General features: G+C 40.4%; 1 protein-coding gene across 2 annotated transcripts in view; it reads right to left on the bottom strand.

Moving 5' to 3' along the window:
• Positions 1-17,530, bottom strand: part of traf3ip1 (TRAF3 interacting protein 1) — a 76,087-nt gene that overhangs the window by 38,705 nt on the left and 19,852 nt on the right. The window contains exons 3-7 of one of the 2 annotated variants that reach the window (XM_033024519.1): positions 16,141-16,302; positions 11,882-12,028; positions 10,000-10,440; positions 8,262-8,345; positions 2,667-2,742 (exon numbers count right to left, since the gene is read on the bottom strand). In XM_033024519.1, coding sequence (XP_032880410.1) covers positions 2,667-2,742; positions 8,262-8,345; positions 10,000-10,440; positions 11,882-12,028; positions 16,141-16,302 — 910 coding nt within the window. The remainder of the gene's footprint in view (positions 1-2,666; positions 2,743-8,261; positions 8,346-9,999; positions 10,441-11,881; positions 12,029-16,140; positions 16,303-17,530) is intronic. The other variant, XM_033024520.1, reaches the window with a different exon arrangement.

The raw sequence follows: 17,530 nt of genomic DNA, 5'->3' as shown, positions 1-17,530 counted from the left end.
TAACCATTTTAACTCCCCTTCCCATACTGATCTTTTTGTCCTGAGCCTCTTCCATAGGCACAGTAAGGCCACACAAACTGGAGGAACAGCAGCTCATACTGCCCTTGGGCAATTTACAACCCAACAGTATGAACATGGAATTCTCCAATTTTAAGTTCCCTCCCCTTTTACTCCCCTCTTCCCCCTCCCTGTCCACTTCTACCAACATCCCTTCCTATGACTTTACATTTTACTGCTTATCGCACCTTATCTAACGCCCATTTGTCTCCTTTTCATCTCTAGTCTTTGTCACTTACTTACTCCACCTATCTACCAATAAAATCCCCCCTCTTATTTGTATTCACCTATCTTAAGATCATGAACAGAATAAAGCCATTCGGCCCATCAAGTCTAATCTGCCATTCAATCATGACTAATCTATCTCTCCATCCTAACCCCATTCTCCTGCTTTCTCCCCATAACCTCTGACATCTGTACTAATCAAGCATCCATCTATCTCTACCTTAAATATATCCACCAGCCTTCTGTGGCAAATAATTCCACAGATTCATCACTCTCTGACAAAATAAATTCCTCTTCATCTCCTTCCTAAAAGAACGTCCTTTAATTCTGAGGCTATGATCTCTATTCCTAGACTCTCCCACTAGTGGAAACATCCAAGCCTTTCACTATTCTGTAAGTTTTAATGAGGTCCCCCCCATTCTTCTTAACTCCAGCGAGTACAGGCCCAGTGCCGTCAAATGTTCATCATATGTTAACTTACTCATTCCTAGGATTATTCTTGTAGACCTTCTCTGAATCCTCTCCAGCAGAGCAAGCACATCCTTCCTCCGATATGGTGCCCAAAATTGTTCACAATATTCCAAATGCGGCCTGACCAGCCCCTTATAGAGTCTCAGCATTACATCCCTGTTTTTGTATACAAGCCCTCTCTGAATAAATGCTAGCATTGCATTTGGTTTCTTTATTGCTAATTCAACTTGAAGATTAACATTTTGGGAATCCTGCACCAGCACTACCAAATCCGTTTGCACATTCAATTTTTGGATTCTCTCCCTATTTAGAAAATAAACTATTCCTTTATTCCTACTACCAAAATGCATGACTCCACACTTTGCAACACTATATTCCATCTGCCTCTTCTCAATCCACTCTCCCAACCTATCAGTCCTTCTGCAGAGTCCCTGCTTTCTCTACACTACCTGCCCCTCCACCTATTTTCGTATTACCCGCAAACTTGGCCACAAAGTCTGTTGTGGTTTTAAGATTTACTGCAAAGTAATACCTACTAACTATTATATGAAGGTCAAAATCCAATGTTAGAAATGAGACAAAGACATAGAAAGTGACACATTCCCAGCAGAGTTGGTGAATAATTGGCAGCAATAATGAAACAATTATTCATAGTTTGTCATGATGTAGGATGAGCCCATTCAGCCCACTGTCTGTGACAGCTGCCAGTGCTATGCCTTCACACACATTCCTTCAACTATTTCCTAGTAAGCTGCTCTCTCTCATTCTTCTGTTTCTGCACCACTCACCTGCACATGGGGCAGTAGCCAATTAATCCACCTATCAACACATCTTGGAGATGGAGGAGGAAACTAGAACATCCATGGAAAACCCAGTCATGAGAAAAACATGTAAACTCCACACATACAGCACCCGAGGTGTGGAACAAATGCAGGTGTCTAAGAGGTGCAAAGCAGCAGTGCTGTTCATCTAAAAATAGCATCAAAATGCCAGGTGACCTAAATACCCATGTGAAATTGTCAAATATTCTTGATAGTGAAAATATTATGTCAACAATATTCTTAGAAATTGATGTACTATTTTATTTTATATAGCATTAAATACCCAAACAAATTTGATTTGTGCTATTTTAGGTTACAAACCACTAAATATGCACACCAACGTGCCAGACACGGTTGTGCAGTGGTAGAGTTTCTGCTTTACAGCGCCGGAGACCCGGGTTCGATCCTGACTACGGGTGTTGTCTGTACGGAGTTTGTACGTTCTCCCCGTGACCGCGTGGGTTTTCTCCAAGATCTTTGCTTTCCTCCCACACTCAAGACGTACAGGTATGTAGATTAATTGGCTTGGTGTATGAGTAAATTGTCCCTAGTGTGTGTAGGATAGTGTTAATGTGTGGGGATCGCTGGTTGGCTCGGACGCGGTGGGCCGAAGGGCCTGTTACCGCGCTGTCTCTAAAACTAAAAAACCTAAAACTAAAACAAGCACGGGCAAATAGGAGAGCACGGGCAGCTAATACAGTCCAGAGATTTTGATGCATGTAAATCTTTGCCGCAATTATTGATCTTAGAATAGGAAGTAGAAATAAGAGTGCATATTCAATTAATCTGCTTATCTAAACACAAATAGTTTCATTGATGATTTTAAGGATTTTCTTTTGTTCACCTTACGCAGAAGGTAAGCAGGTTTTAATTACTGTGCAAGAAAAGAAACAAAATCAAGCATGGAATATCTGATTCAAACCAAAACATTAACTGCCTCTATTTCTCCACACATGCTGCCTGTCCTGCTGAATACTGCCAGCACTTTCTGTTTTTATCGTGTGCGAAATGTTGGTTCTTGCATCAAATATACATATTAGATATTACAGGATTTTTTTGCCAAGTTTAAGTAGTTACGGTAAATTCAAATACCTTCAACTCCTGATTTTGGTTTCCTTCTTTGGCCTTTTGCGGACGAGGGTCTGGGAATTCTCACAGGACTCTCAACCTTCAAAACAAAGTCACTATAAATTCGTAAATACTAAAGAAATTCCACATCAAAATAATCAGATCATTAATTAATTACATGAAGTGTGTGTGTGTGTGTGTGTGTGTGTGTGTGTGTGTGTGTGTGTGTGTGTGTGTGTGTGTGTGTGTGTGATTTTGCCTGTGAAACGTATCTCCTCGAAAACCAGGTGTCGAAACGGGAAATTTTCTACATATTTCAGTAGAGATTTTCCTTATGATTTTAGAAATCCACTCCTCTGTACATTTGGTACATTATTTTGCCGACTTTTTAATTAAAATTGTTGACCAATCTTACCTTTTTTTTACATCTGACCGCTGCCCAGCTGCTGACGTTGCAATTACAGTGAAATGTTTACATCCTCTGGTATAAATCTTCCTTATGATTTCAAAAATCCAATCCTCTATAAATTTGGTCCATTATTTCCCGAGATATTTACTCAAATTTATCACCAAACTAACATTTTTTTTAAATATTAAGGTTGCCCAGCTGCTGACCTCACAATGCCTTTCTCGTGTTACACCCCCCTCCCGCCCCGCCGGATTAATCTATAGGATTATATATAGCCCTCTGGAGTCTGGCTCACATTCTGGACTAATGAGTAAGCCAGATACTGAACGAAGGATTTCCATACAACCCAATGCCAGATTATCTGTGTTTTGCTGTACTTTTTTTTAAACATCTATACAATTACTAAAACTCTCATCTTGACCACTTCCAGTTCGCTTTTTTTTTTAAATTTGCTCACAAACTGTACTGTATATCGCTAGGATTTTTTCGCCACCTTACTCACCGTTCTCCTCTGCTCCAAGGCACAAAGTTTTGTTCCGATCGGTGGAAGATTACAAAAGTTATGAAGGTTTATAAAATCGTGAGATCTGCAAATTAGTCTTTTCGTCTGTCAGTCACCATGAAGGTAACACCCCTTCAGGCACCCGCTGGAGAATAAAGCCCCGGAGAAAAATGCCGGCGTAACTCAGTGGGTCAGGCAGCATCTCTGGAGAGAAGGGTCTCGAACTGAAACTCCACCCATTCCTTCTCTCCAGAGATGCTGCCTGTCCCGCTGAGTTACTCCAGCATTTTGTGTATATATTCAAAAATATCATGTGGGATGCATTAAAATTATAATGGTAAATGCCAAGGACACCATCATGATAAATAGCTTTTCACAGATATATCTAACCTGCTGGAATAGCAAATAATCTGTAACATCAATGATTATTCTATAACTAATTTGCTGCCAGCACCATTATCTTCATAAAGCACACATTTGGCAACATCCTGTCTTGACCTTCTCTGCCCTCTGCCATCACCAGAACTATATAAAGGAATCGTGAGTTTCTTCCAGATCAGTTGATGGGTTATTTCTTCTAACTGCTAGTGCATATGCACCTCATTCTGGAGTATTCCTGCACTGGTCTAAAATTTCAATAGACTACAGAGAACAATTTGTCTGGCATCTTGTGAGTTTTCTGTTTAGTTACAAGCTTAAAACAACTCTTTTTCTTTTAAACATTTATTTGCTTGCAGACTTGCCTGGTTTCCAAGACCTTTCTCTGGAAAGTGAGGGTTAGTGGAAAACCTACACAGAAAATGAAAAACTTCCAGAAATAGAAGTCAAAAAAGCATGAAGCCAAACTGTTTGTCTACTTTCGATTTTCCAGCTTCTGCAGTTCCTTCTAAAAGCATGAAGCCATATCTGCCAAGGATCTTCAGTGAGCAATTCTTTGCTCACACATTCAGAATCATTTACATGCAAAATCACCATTTAAATCTACTTGATGGTGCAATTCCAACTATAACATCGACGCAGTACAGCCTACAGCTGTTATCTTTAATTTGACTGGCTCTTTCCAGGCTTTTGCTGTAGATGCACATAATACCCACAGGTGGCAGTATAATGTTGCATTAGCTAACCCCACAAAGCCTTCCCAAATTTGAAGGAACAGTTTACTCAGTGAAATTGGGCATTTTCATGGCATACGGAGATTCTATTCCTTCAATGGGCAGTTGGTACGAAAACACAGGCATCATGCAAGTGAATTAGCCTGTCAACATCAGAACCTCACTTCTGCAGCAGTTCTATCATGCTACTGAGAGCATGCTACTGATTGTATGCTATTGAACTATCACACCAAGTCAAAGACTGATTACAAGAAAGGTATATCCACTCATTCCAAACCAGAACCTAGCATATAATGAGCAATGCAACCAAGCTTTGTTTATTATTGTCTTTCTCCTCTCAATTCCTCTTACTGAAGTGTATGACCTCACATTTCCCCACATTAAACTCAATTTTTATCCAAACAGTCAATTTACATCTTCACAATGTCCTTGTCACAACACACCCTTCCACCATCTTATTGCAAACTTGAAACCTTAAATTTCATTCTCCTCAAAGACATGTGTTGTAAAATCTAATTTCTTAGCTTGGATTTCTTAGCTTAAATTTGATTAGCAATATCATTAATCTATTACATAGATCATTAGTCCCACGGTATTACAACAACAATTATAATTTTGTTTTTTTTTACCCTGAATGGAATAGAATACCAGAAAGGAAAGATGTCTGTCTCACTAAAACTCTCATCTTGTTCGTTTCTATCTGTCTATATGTGTGTGATCATGAACCTCCGCCAAAACAGTACACAATAGTGCTAAAATATTTGCACCACCTTACTCACCATTGGCCTGTGATCATTTGTGTCAAGTTTCATTCAGATTGATGTTATATTTCACAAGTTATTGACATTTAAAAATTTACAAAACCCCACTTTGTGAACAATATCTTGGCAGCTGCTGGGAGATTCTGACAGCTATGACGTCACAATGGGATCCTTCGCTCCATAGATGCTGCCTCACCTGCTGAGTTTCTCCAGCATTTTTGTCTACCTTCTTGTTTCTATCTATGTGTGTTTGCCCATGTGATCCTGGAACTACACCAAAACAGTACACGATAGCGCTAAAATATTTGCACCACCTTACTCAGCATTGTCCTATGGTTGTGTCACGTTTCGTTCAGATTGATGTTATATTTCACATTATTGACAGTTAAAAGTTTACAAAACCCCATTTTGAGAAAGAATCACTTCAACACGTCAGTGCTGGCAGTTACATCTATGACGTGACAATGGTATCTCATTTGCAACAATGTTTCAATCATAGAACACTCAGTCCTGGCAGACTGAAGCTGAACAGGAGGGGGAGGGAGTGCTGGGAGAGTCAGGGGAAGTGGAATTGAAATTGGGATTTTTTTTAAAGTCCTGGCAGCAAGTGCTTGAACAGGAGGCAGAGGGGGCAGGGGAAATGGAACTGGAAGTGCTGGAGGAGGCGGGGCTTTAATTTTGTTTTTTAATTCCTGGCAGCAAGTGCTTGCATTTTTTTAAACTTTTAAAAAGAGGGAGGATGAGGGGCTATGGGTGATTCGTGGAATATTGCATTGGGGGAATGGGTTATGTTGGGGGAATGGGTGAGTGGTGGAATATTGCGTTGGGGAAACAGGTTACATTGGGGGAGCAGACCTTCTGTGTGACAGGGACCCATTGTGGGAATGGGTTACGTTGGGGGAACATGTGAGTGGTGGAATCTTACATTGGTGAACAGGTTGCGTTGGGGGACCAGGCCTCCCGTGGGGACTATGGGTGTGTGGTCGAATATTGCGTTGGGGGAACGGGTTGCGTTAGGAGACCAGGCCTCCCATGTGACAGGTTTGGGTCCCACTTGGGCTAGTATCTATATACTATTAAATGTGTGTGTGTGTGTGTGTGTGTGTGTGTGTGTGTATCTATGCCAAAAGAGTACAAGCTAGCGCTAGTATTTGCACCACCTTATGCACCTTTGTCCAGTGGTTGTTCCTATAAACTTTAGTTCAGGTTGATGTTATATTTCACAAGTTATTCATAATTGTTATGTTTAAAATTTCAAGTTTAAGAAGAATTTAAGTTGCATACAAAGTTGCAAAGTTTAGGGGGGAACAAGCCTCCCGTGTGACAGGGACCCAACTGGTCCCACTTAGTCTAGTATATTACATATATTATATATTATATTATATATTACTAAAACTCTCATCTTGTTTGTTTGTTTGTGTGCGTGTTCTTGAAACTCTGCCAAAACAGTACAGGAAAGCGTTACAATTTTGGCCCACCTTACTCATCATTGTCCTGTGATGTGCTGTAGCAAGTTTCATTCAGATTGATGTTATATTTTACAATTTATTGACATTTTAAACTTTACAAAAAGCAGTTTTCCACTTGCACTGCCGGTCAGCCACGCTCGACGTCACAATGGCGTTACAATGGGATCCCAAATTTAATTTTTTTTAAATGTCAATTTTCATTGACATTGATTTTATTCTTTAAAAAATTCAGTTTTAATCAAATTCTTCCATTTTCATTAAAACCTAACGTTGTATTTAGGTTATTTTAAAGAAAAAACACGATTTTCATTGAGAATTTCATTTAAAAAAAACATTGCGTATTTTTTTTTTTTAAATAGCGATTTTCATTGTGGATGGATGGGATAGGGAGGAGGTGGGGAGTGGGGGAGAGAGATAAAGGGTGAGGAGTGGGGGAGCAGGGGGATAGAGGGAGAGGAGGAGGGTATGGAGGGGAAAGGGGTTCTGGAGGGAGGGAGGGAATGACTGAGGGTAGACAGGAGAGGGAGGGAGGGGTGAGGGGAGTGGGGGAGAGGAGGAGGAGAGGGGAAAGAAGAGGGACTGAGGAGTGGGGTAGGGGATAGAGGGAGAGGAAGCGGGTAGGGAGGGGAGAGGAGGGTAGGGCGGGGAGAGGGGTTCTGGAGGGAGGGAGTGACTGAGGGTAGGGGGAAGGAGAGGGAGGGAGAGGTGAGGAAGGGAGTGGGGAGGGGAGGAGGAGAGAGGAAAGAAGAGGGAGGGTGAGGAGGAGGGGGAGGGAGTGCTGGAGGATGAGTGGGAATGGAGGATAGGGGTAGAAACAGGGATGGTGAGGTAATCGAGGAGGGGAGGGGGAAGGGGAAGAGGGAGGAGGAGAGGGAGGGGTGAGGGGAGGAAGCAGAGGAGGGTTTCATTGAGCCAATGAAATTCACCAGTCAGCATCCCTCTCCCACTCTCCCAGCAACTAATTTTCTCACTTTTCCAGTTCTGACAAGGGACATTCAACCTGAACCATTATCTCTGTTTCTCTTCCCACAATTGCTGCCTGACTTGCTGATATAGACAGTACCAAAACCCTGGTCTGCCGCTGTAAAGCAGCAACTCTATCATTGCGCCACTGTGCTGCCCAATAGTCCTATTGCCCCAAATCACAACCTTTAGTAATTTTTGCATATATAGTCCAAGACAATTAAATTCTTATTTTCCTTATATTTAGCCTGATTTTTAAAATAAAACTACCACCTCATTTATTTATGCCCAGTTTTTTTTGCCAGTCTGAGGGTCACACTTAGTTTACAGATTTTGTATTTCACTACAATAAACAGCTGTTTGTCACTATGATTTTGTTCCAGGATAAATCAATATTATTCACCTCTTGCTCTGCATCAGTTTTGATGTCTTTCTTCACCACTTCTGAAGGCTGTATGGGTGGCTTGTCCTCTGCAATTACTTTAGACTATGGTAGTAACAAAATAAAAGTAGAATTTTAAAAGAGATTCCTAAATGAAACCAATTCTCAACTGCATTACATAAGTGTCCTAATCTGTCCTAAATTCTGTAACCTTTATATAACCGGATCATAAATTAACCTCAGATTAACAAAAGTAAAGGTGCAGATGTTAAAAATGTCAAAACAAAACCTAGTTCTTATATTTTTATAAACTGTTTGTTTACCGTACTCCAGATGTATGTGGTATGTCTGCACAAGCTCAGTATATTTCAAGTCAACATTTAGCTATATGTCCTTTTACACTTTCTACTTTGATTGTAGTGAGCAACCAATCTGCTAAAATTTATAAATCACTTTAAACTTGCTCCCATTGTACTATAAACTAAGGCAGGGGACAACAACCTACGCATCCCGGGTCGAATGCGGCCCGTAAGTCGAAATCTGGCCCGCAGGCGGTTTTTTTCTCGTAGTCATCCGGCCCGCAGACTTCCTTCATCTCCGGTACATCCCGGGCCCGAGGCACGGTGACACAAGGACGCAAGGAGGCCTGCGTTGGCAGCCGCAATTGCGGAGCCGCCAAGCGCCCGAGCGGGGCTGAGCTCTGACTGCACTGCATCCTGCGCAAAGCTGCCGGCACAGCCGCGCACATTCTGTGTCTGGGCTTCACTGTCAGGATCGGGGTTGTCAATAGGCTGGGGACGAGTGAGTATGAGTATTGGAGCCACCTCCTTCAGGACAGAGCCACGGCAAAAGTTCGTAGGTTCGCCATGTTCGTGAACGTCCGTGACTAGGCGCCAGTGCTCCGGGTGGCGTCCTCGAAGGGGCGGGATCTATGTGAACACGTGATTTGATGCCTGCCATCCGGGGCGGGATCTATGCGAACATCCGCTTACAGACATGCAACCTGGCCCTTATGCAGAACAAGGTTGCAGATCCCTGCTCGAAGGTATTGTAATAATGAGCAGTCTATTCAGGAAGTCTGTTAAATAATGAACGGTTAAGATAAATTGATACTACAGTTTTTAGGTTTTTGTGAAATCTGGGATTATGACATTGAATTGGAAAATTGTATGCACAGAGGAAAAAGCTACATAGAACATTGACCAGTACAGCACAGGAACAAGACCTTCGACTCACTGTTTGGCTGCGGAACATGATGTCAAGTTAAACTAAACTCTTTTGCATAAACGTGCTCCAAATCCCTCCATATTTATGTGTCGATCTAAAAGCCTTTCAAACACTCTCTGACACTCCAAGGAAAACATTCCAAGTCTGTCCACCCTCTCCTTATAGCTGATATTCTTCAACCAGGCAGCATCCTGGTAAACCTCTTCCGCACCTTCTCGAAAATGTTCCACAGCCTTCCTGTAATGTAACTGCACACAAATGTGGCATAACCAAAGTTCTATAAAGCTGCAACATGACTTCCTGACTTCTTCTCAAAACCCTGATCAATGAAAGCAAGCATACCAAATACCTTCTTTACCAATCTGTTAACCCCTGTTCCTACTTTCAATGAGCAAAGGACACAAAGATACAGGATTGCTTTCTACTTTTTAAAAAATGTTCATATTGCTAACACTATTGCTGGATTTGTCATATGTTTTACTACTAAAATATTGCCATGATATTGCACAAAAAAAGGTTTTCTTTTAATTACCCGTCTCTCTGATTTCTCCTGTTCTTTGGCTTTTTCCTTTTCCATTTCTTGGTCTCTACTTTGGTCTTTCAAACGCTCATGCTCTTCTCTCTTGTCCTTCTCTCTTTTTTCTCTCGTTTTTTCTTTGTCTCTGTTTCTCTCTCTCTCTTTACTTCGTTCTTTGTCCTTTTCTCCATCGCCTCTAATCTTGTCCTTCTCCACTTTTTCTGTTCCTCGATTCTTTTCCTTCTCCACTCTTTCTCCATCCCCTCGATTCTTGTGGTTTTCCTGGTCCTTTTCTTTTGTTTTTGCTCGGTCTCGCTCCTGTTCTTTAGTCCTTTCGCGTCTATCACCATCTTTGTGTCGATCCCTTTCTTTATCCATTTGTTTTCCACGTTCCCTTGACTGTTCTTTTTCTTTTCGGTCTCTGCTAGAGTCTTTAATTCCATTATCATTCTTTTCCTTGAAAGCCAAATTGGATACAACAGTTATAAACATTGCAATTTTGAAATATGTGAAAATTAGAGCAGATTAAAAGATGAAGATAATTTAGCAATTTAATGAGTAAACAGACTATTGAATTAGTAAATATCTAATTTAACATGCATAGCTGCATAAATAGTGTGCGCTAAATTTTACCCAGAGTTTCGCAATCCAGAAGAGAGTAAGTACCAGATCAAATATACAGACATGTTAAGAAAAAAATAAGCAATATCAATAACACCAGTAAATAACTACAATTTAGATAGTGACTTCAATACAGGAATACTATATATTTTAAAAATTGACATATCACTTCAGGCCGTGGGTAGATTTCAGGCAGGGTCAAAGACATAGATTTTAAGGAGCATTTTAAGAGAAAAAGAAGAGAATTTGCAGGGGAAAAAAGTTCAGGAGTGGATTCCAGATCTTAGCACCCACATAATTGAAAACACAGCTGCCAATGTTGGTCAGCAAGTACAGGGTTGTTGAGTAAGTGTGACTGATGCAAGTTGGATCACATGCAATAGTGTTGGATGAGTTCGAGTTTACAGAAGGAGCAACGAGGGTGGTTAGTCATGAGTACTTATAGCCAATTCTGAAGGGAGTAAAGGTATGGATGAGAGACTCGGGTTCAATCCTGACATCAGATGCTGTGTGTGAGGAGTTTGCACAATCTCCTGGGGTTTCTCCGGGTGGTCCTGTCTCCTCCAAATACTTGTGGATTTGAAGTGGATGCGAAAGTGGGATGGCATAGAACTAACGTGAGTGGATGATCGATGGTTGACATGAACTCAGTGGGCAGAAGGGCCTGGTTCCATGCTGTAACTTTCAGTCAGTTAATCAATCACATTATTCTGATTTGGCTTATTGAAGAGGGACGGGGTAAGACACTTGTGGATTTTAAAATCAAAGGCCCAAGTGGGAGAGGCTGATAGGTAGGAAAACATAGTACAATTATTATTCTAATAACATGCCATTCATTGATATCTCCAGATTTCTTCAGGCACTTGAAGCTTATTTGATTTTGATTTGATTTTTAAAGCTGAAATGTAGTTAATTTCCTATTTTTTCTTGTATTTATCACTTTATCTATTTCAGATTTTCCCATGTCTTACTCTATTTGCTGGTTTAATTTTACCCACTTTAAATATACTGTATCTACAAATATTAACGATTCATAAAAGATTCATAAAATTAATTTTATGTTTTAACTACATTTATGGAAAAAAGAACATATTTATTCAATGCCATTATCATCTTCAGGATATCTGAAATTACATCCAAAGTTGTTTCAGAAATGTGTAGTTACTTTGATAGGTATAAGAAGAGACAACTTCAATGATTAATTTACTTTAATAATATTCCACCACTTCAAAATATAATGTTTATATTATGCATCCCCAAGTGATATATTGATTACCTCCACTTCTTTGTCTTTTTGCCTCTTGTGCTCATCACTTTTTTCTCTGTTTTCTTTCCCCTGAGATTTGGAGCTAGATGGTGCTTTTGCTTTAGGATCTGTCTTTTCTCCAGCAAGGACCCTCCTCACAGAATCATCACTGGAAAGCTGGATAGTGGGAAAGAAAGCTAATTAATATCATTGTTCCCACTTCTTTTCCTACAGATCTACACTGTACAAATCTACTACAGTGACTGATCCACAATGTTTATTTTAAAGCCTGTAAATGGAGAGAGTAAACATAGATCTTTGATCTACCCAGGTCTACCTAATCTACCCAAATCTGTCTGAAGAAAGGCCTCGACCTGAAACGTCACCTATTCATTTTCTCCAGATATGCTGTCTGACCCACTGAGTTACTCCAGCTAAAACTGAGCAGTTACATAAAATGCAACACTTGCAACTTACCTAAAAAAAACATTGAAGAGTAAAACATTCTGCAACACCAAGTTAGTAAATGACACAATATATCACACATATTTCACCAACCAATGACGGACGATCAGTCAAGGTCTTCATCAGAATCAATATCCTCCCTGTTTCTGCTTACAATATACCATTCTGACATCTATCCAAAGGCCAACTTTTAACTTCTCAATTGATCAATCAGGGTCATCAATCTTTGACTTTGCGCAGCACTTTTCAGACACAACTATGCATTAAGCACACACATGCCAAACCCAAATGTCAAATATATTTTTGACATTTGACTGGATCTGAATTCTTGGTTTCTTGGTCCTCCAAAATATTCCAAATGGAATTTAAACTGGAGGTGGTGGAGGGAGGGCTTAAGCGAGAAAGGGTTATTGGGAAGAAAGAGCTACTTTAAATTTAGTTGCATCTGGTTGGGTAACTATAGTTGGGTGGAGATTATTCCATGCTTTAATTGTGCGGGGGAAGAACGAATTGCTGTATACATCTGTCTTTGTAACTGGGATCACAAATTGGATCGAATGCCCTCGTCTGTTCCTAATTGGTTTGGGTTTGGTGTAGGTCTTGTAGTCTATGTCGAGCTGACCATTTAACATTTTGTAAAAACAGGTCAAACGGTGAGCTTCACGTCTGTCTTGGAGAGGGTTCCACCCCAGAGAATTCAGAAGTTTGGTGACACTCGCTTCTCTCTCATAGGTGTTAGTAACAAATCGAGCAGCCTGTCTTTGGACACGTTCGATGGAAGAAATGTTTTTATTTGTGTATGGGTCCCATGCTGCAACTGCGTAGTCCAAATGAGGTCTAACGAATTAATCATCTTTGTCTCCCAAGGTTGATGAAACATGCTCCACACTTTTAAAGAGCTTTCTTTGGAAAAAACATTTAAATGTTATTTAAGAAAAAAGTAAAATATTTTTGTTTACGGCGCAAAGTACTGATACAAACAAATAAGATATCATTTAATTAAGTTTCTATTAATAACTAAATAAGCTAATTAGATTTCAGTCAAAACACTTAATTTATTCGTAGAAGGGTTTCGGCCCGAAACGTCGCCTATTTCCTTCGCTCCATAGATGCTGCTGCACCCGCTGAGTTTCCCCAGCAATTTTGTGTACCTTCGATATTCCAGCATCTGCAGTTCCCTTTTGAACATTTAATTTATTCTAATAGATCATAGCTTTCAACTTGGGTCGTCAAATCAAAGCATAAGAAATACAATCAGAAATAGACCATTCGGTCCCCTGCGTCATTCAAGAAGATGATGACATAATTTCCTTCAGCTGTACTTTTCTGCATTGATGAAGATGAGAAGAGATCGCTTTGGATTAACTCCCCTACAAAGCTGTTCCTGAACATATTCATGACATATCGATAGATTTTTAGCTGTTATGGGATTGCCTTTATTCCCCTGCCAATGTAGGAATTAAAACTGAAAATGCATCCAGCAAAAGGCTAGAATTCCAAGCATAGCCAAACAGATCAGGTCAACCGTCTGGATTTCCTCATGGAACATTTCACAGAATTAGGAACAGCATGAATAAGAATGATAAACACAAAACAAATTAACAACTGTTGGACAACTGCCAGATTCCATCTTAAATTTAGAATGTTGAAACAACATGGCCTTTGTTGATGTCTTTCTCAATTATTTAGTGCAGAAGCATCAGAATGAAAGTTACCAAGGATGATAACTTCAGTAATTAAAAAAGAAAAGAAAAAAAAAGCACCTTCTATCTTACAAAATGTAACACTCGGTACACATTTTCAATAGATGAGTTGTCGAGATATTCTTGGAAAGCCACAAATTGATTTGAATAAAAATGATTCTGGGGGGAATCAAATGATGATATATAAGAACACAAGGTCATTCAATATCTCAAGCCTATTCTAACACTGGATCATTCAAGATGCGATTTGACCACATCACTGAGAACTGTAACCTAACAATAATCTGCATCCGTCTTATGGGCCTGTCCCACTTATGCGACTTTTTCGGCGACTGCCAGCACCCGTCGTAGGTCGCTGCAGGTCGGCGAAAATTTTCAACATGTTGAAAATCCAGCGGCGACCAGAAAGACGCTACGACTCTTTGGGCGACTGAGGAGACTACTCACAACCATACAGACTATACCCCGGCGTCATGTCACGGGGTGAAACCTGTATGATCATGAGTAGTCGCCTAAAGAGTCGTACCTTGTTCTGGTCGTCATTGGATTTTCAACATGTCCAAATTTTTCGGCGACCTGCAACGACCTATGACAGGTGCCGGCAGTTGCCGAAATAGTCGCATAAGTGGGACAGGCCCATTAGTCTTGAAATTTCGGCATCCTTATTTTTAAAGGATAAATTCAGAATTTCCTTCACACTTCCATTTGAAATTATACCCGCCCACCTCTTCCACCCCCTTTGCCCATCATCTGCACTTTCGCACCCCAGGAAATAGGTTCTTATCCAATTGTTTAATCTTTTTTCAACTGTACAACTCTTGCTGTTTAAAATCTTCTATGGGATGTATTCAGACAATAGGTGCTAACTCCATGAATGGCAGGTGACTATGCCTTCCAAACAAAAAGACGGCAAGTGCCCGCAATTCTGGCTCTAACTGCTGGGCATTAGTCAGTGTTCCAGCCCTGGTATAAACGTGTCCAAACCACAGTAATAGAACATGAAGCCATATTGCTCCTTTAAATAAAGTGTCCTTAGAGAAGAACAAGGAAAATACATTTCTTAATAAATATGAACAATTCAGACTTGGGATTTGAAGAACACAAGATACAGTGCCCTCCATAATGTTTGGGACAGAGACCCGTTATTTATTTATTTGCCTCTGTACTCCACAATTTGAGATTTGTAATAGAAAAAAAATCACATGTGGTTAAAGTGCACATTGTCAGATTTTAATAAAGGCCATTTTTATACATTTTGATTACACCATGTAGAAATTACAGTTGTGTTAAAACATAGTCCCCCCCCCCCCCCCCCATTTCAGGGCACCATAATGTTTGGGACACATGGCTTCACATGTGTTTGTAATTGCTCAGGTGTGTTTAATTGATTCCTTAACGCCAGAGAAGACACCCAGCAACTGGTGATGTCCATGAATCGCAGACTTCAAACAGTCATTGCATGCAAAGGATATGCAACAAAATACTAAACATGACTATTTTCATTTACATGACATTGCTGTGTCCCAAACATGGGGGGGAGGGGGGGGCTATGTATAAACACTGCTGTAATTTATACATGGTGAAACCAAAATGTATAAAAATGGCCTTTAATAAAGTATGACAACGTGCACTTTAACCACGTGATTTTTTCTATTGCAAATTTCTTCTTGCAGAGTACGGAGGCAAATAAATGAATGATGGGTCTTTGTCCCAAACATTATGGAGGACACTGTATATGAATATTTCATAAAACTTGGAGGTGTTGTGAATTGAAGAGAAAAAAGACCCATTTCACAGCATCGGACATCTTGAACATCATGTTTTAGATATTTGTATCGAATCAGGACCCTCAAGTGACATTGCCGTTCCATTTGTACATGAATAACTATGAGGGCCAACAGCTTCATTGCTAGCTCAACAGCAAAATCTGCCTTTTAGAACTTCCTTCCTTATGCGCCCATTATTTTTGTCTTTAATAAAATGGCAAGACTCTTGAAAAATTCAGTTCTGAAATTTTTGAGTAACACGGAACTAATAAGCATAACAAGTGCCCCACAAGTGTAGATGCTGAACATCTTTTATTCATCTTTTATCCATTTCCTCTCCCACAGAAACATTTACCTTGTTAAGGCAACATTTTGCAATAGCTTGCAAAAGCTCATTAGTTTTCTCTGGTTCGTGACCAGCCACGATGCGTGCAGGTTTCACAGACAAAGAATCACCAGACACCATCATCACTACATCAATAGCCTTCTGTAGGAATGCAATTTTAGCATCTTTATCCTGACAAAATAAAAAGGAAAATACATAAATTGGGAAGGCAAAATTTCAACTGGACGCTGAGATAAGCAGTTGAAACATGAATTGAAGGATAGGTATTAGCATGACAAATGGTGAACTTTCCCTCACATCTTCAGCCTGTATTCCAATGGGATTTATTTTTTAACCTTTAAAATATGCAAATTGTGCTTCAAGTAACAATTTATATGAAAGCTTGGCTCAAGCATTAAAGCAATATTTCATTAATCACTTAAGTAATAATCTAGGTTGTCTGCTGTGGAACAAATTCAAATTCACAACTAACTCAATGAAGAAAGAAAAAAGACTGCTGAAAGAATTCAGCTGGCCAGACAGCATCTGTGGAAGCAAAGGAATGTTGATGTTTTAGATCAAGACCCTGCATCAGGACTGGGAGTTTAGAGAGAAGATAACCGTTACATTGAAGTGAAAGGGAGAGCAAGACAGAGGCTGTTTGGGGATAGATGGAACCAGATGGTGGATGGGAAGATGGGCAGATGGAGAAGAAGAGGGTAGATAGGGTTGATAAAGAAGGGATGGCCTGCCTATCCCAGGCAGATAGGCATGTTGTTGATAGACAGTTGGAACCAGGCTGAGGAGGATGATGGGTCTTGTTAAAGGGTGGTGGGTGGGGGGAAGGAGAGATGGAAGAAGTGAACAAAAGGACAGACCCAGGGTGGACTTATGCGAGTGGGAAAGCAACCAAAGGGGTTTAGGTTACCTGAAATTGGAAAATTCAGTGCTCATACCCATGGGTTGTAGGACGACCCAGCAGAATATGAGATGAGTGCTTGGGCTCACTGTGGCAGTAGTAAAGACTGCGGACAGACAGGTCAGAGTGGGAATTGGAAAGGGCAATTAAATGAAATGCAACCATTAGCTCAAGATGGCCATTGCATAGCACGGAATGCTCTGCAAAACTGTTGCCTAGTCCACACTTGATCTCAACGATGTAGAGGAGGCCATGTTGTAAATACCAAATGCAGTCGACCAGTTTTGAGCAGGTAAATGTGTATCTTGCTTCACCTAGAAAGACTATTTGGGTCTGGATGGAAATGAAGGAGGTGGTGAAGGGACAGGTGTTGTACTTCCTAATGCTTCTAGAGAAAGTGCCAGGAGATAGGATGGTTTGTGTGGAACGGAATGAGCAGATCAGTGGGTCACTGAGAGTCATAGCTGCAGAAAGCAGAAAGGTAGGGGTGGGATGCTGTGA

This window comes from Amblyraja radiata, chromosome 7 (assembly GCF_010909765.2).
Source record: "Amblyraja radiata isolate CabotCenter1 chromosome 7, sAmbRad1.1.pri, whole genome shotgun sequence".
NCBI lineage: Eukaryota > Metazoa > Chordata > Chondrichthyes > Rajiformes > Rajidae > Amblyraja > Amblyraja radiata.
This window is presented reverse-complemented; position numbering and strand designations above follow the sequence as displayed.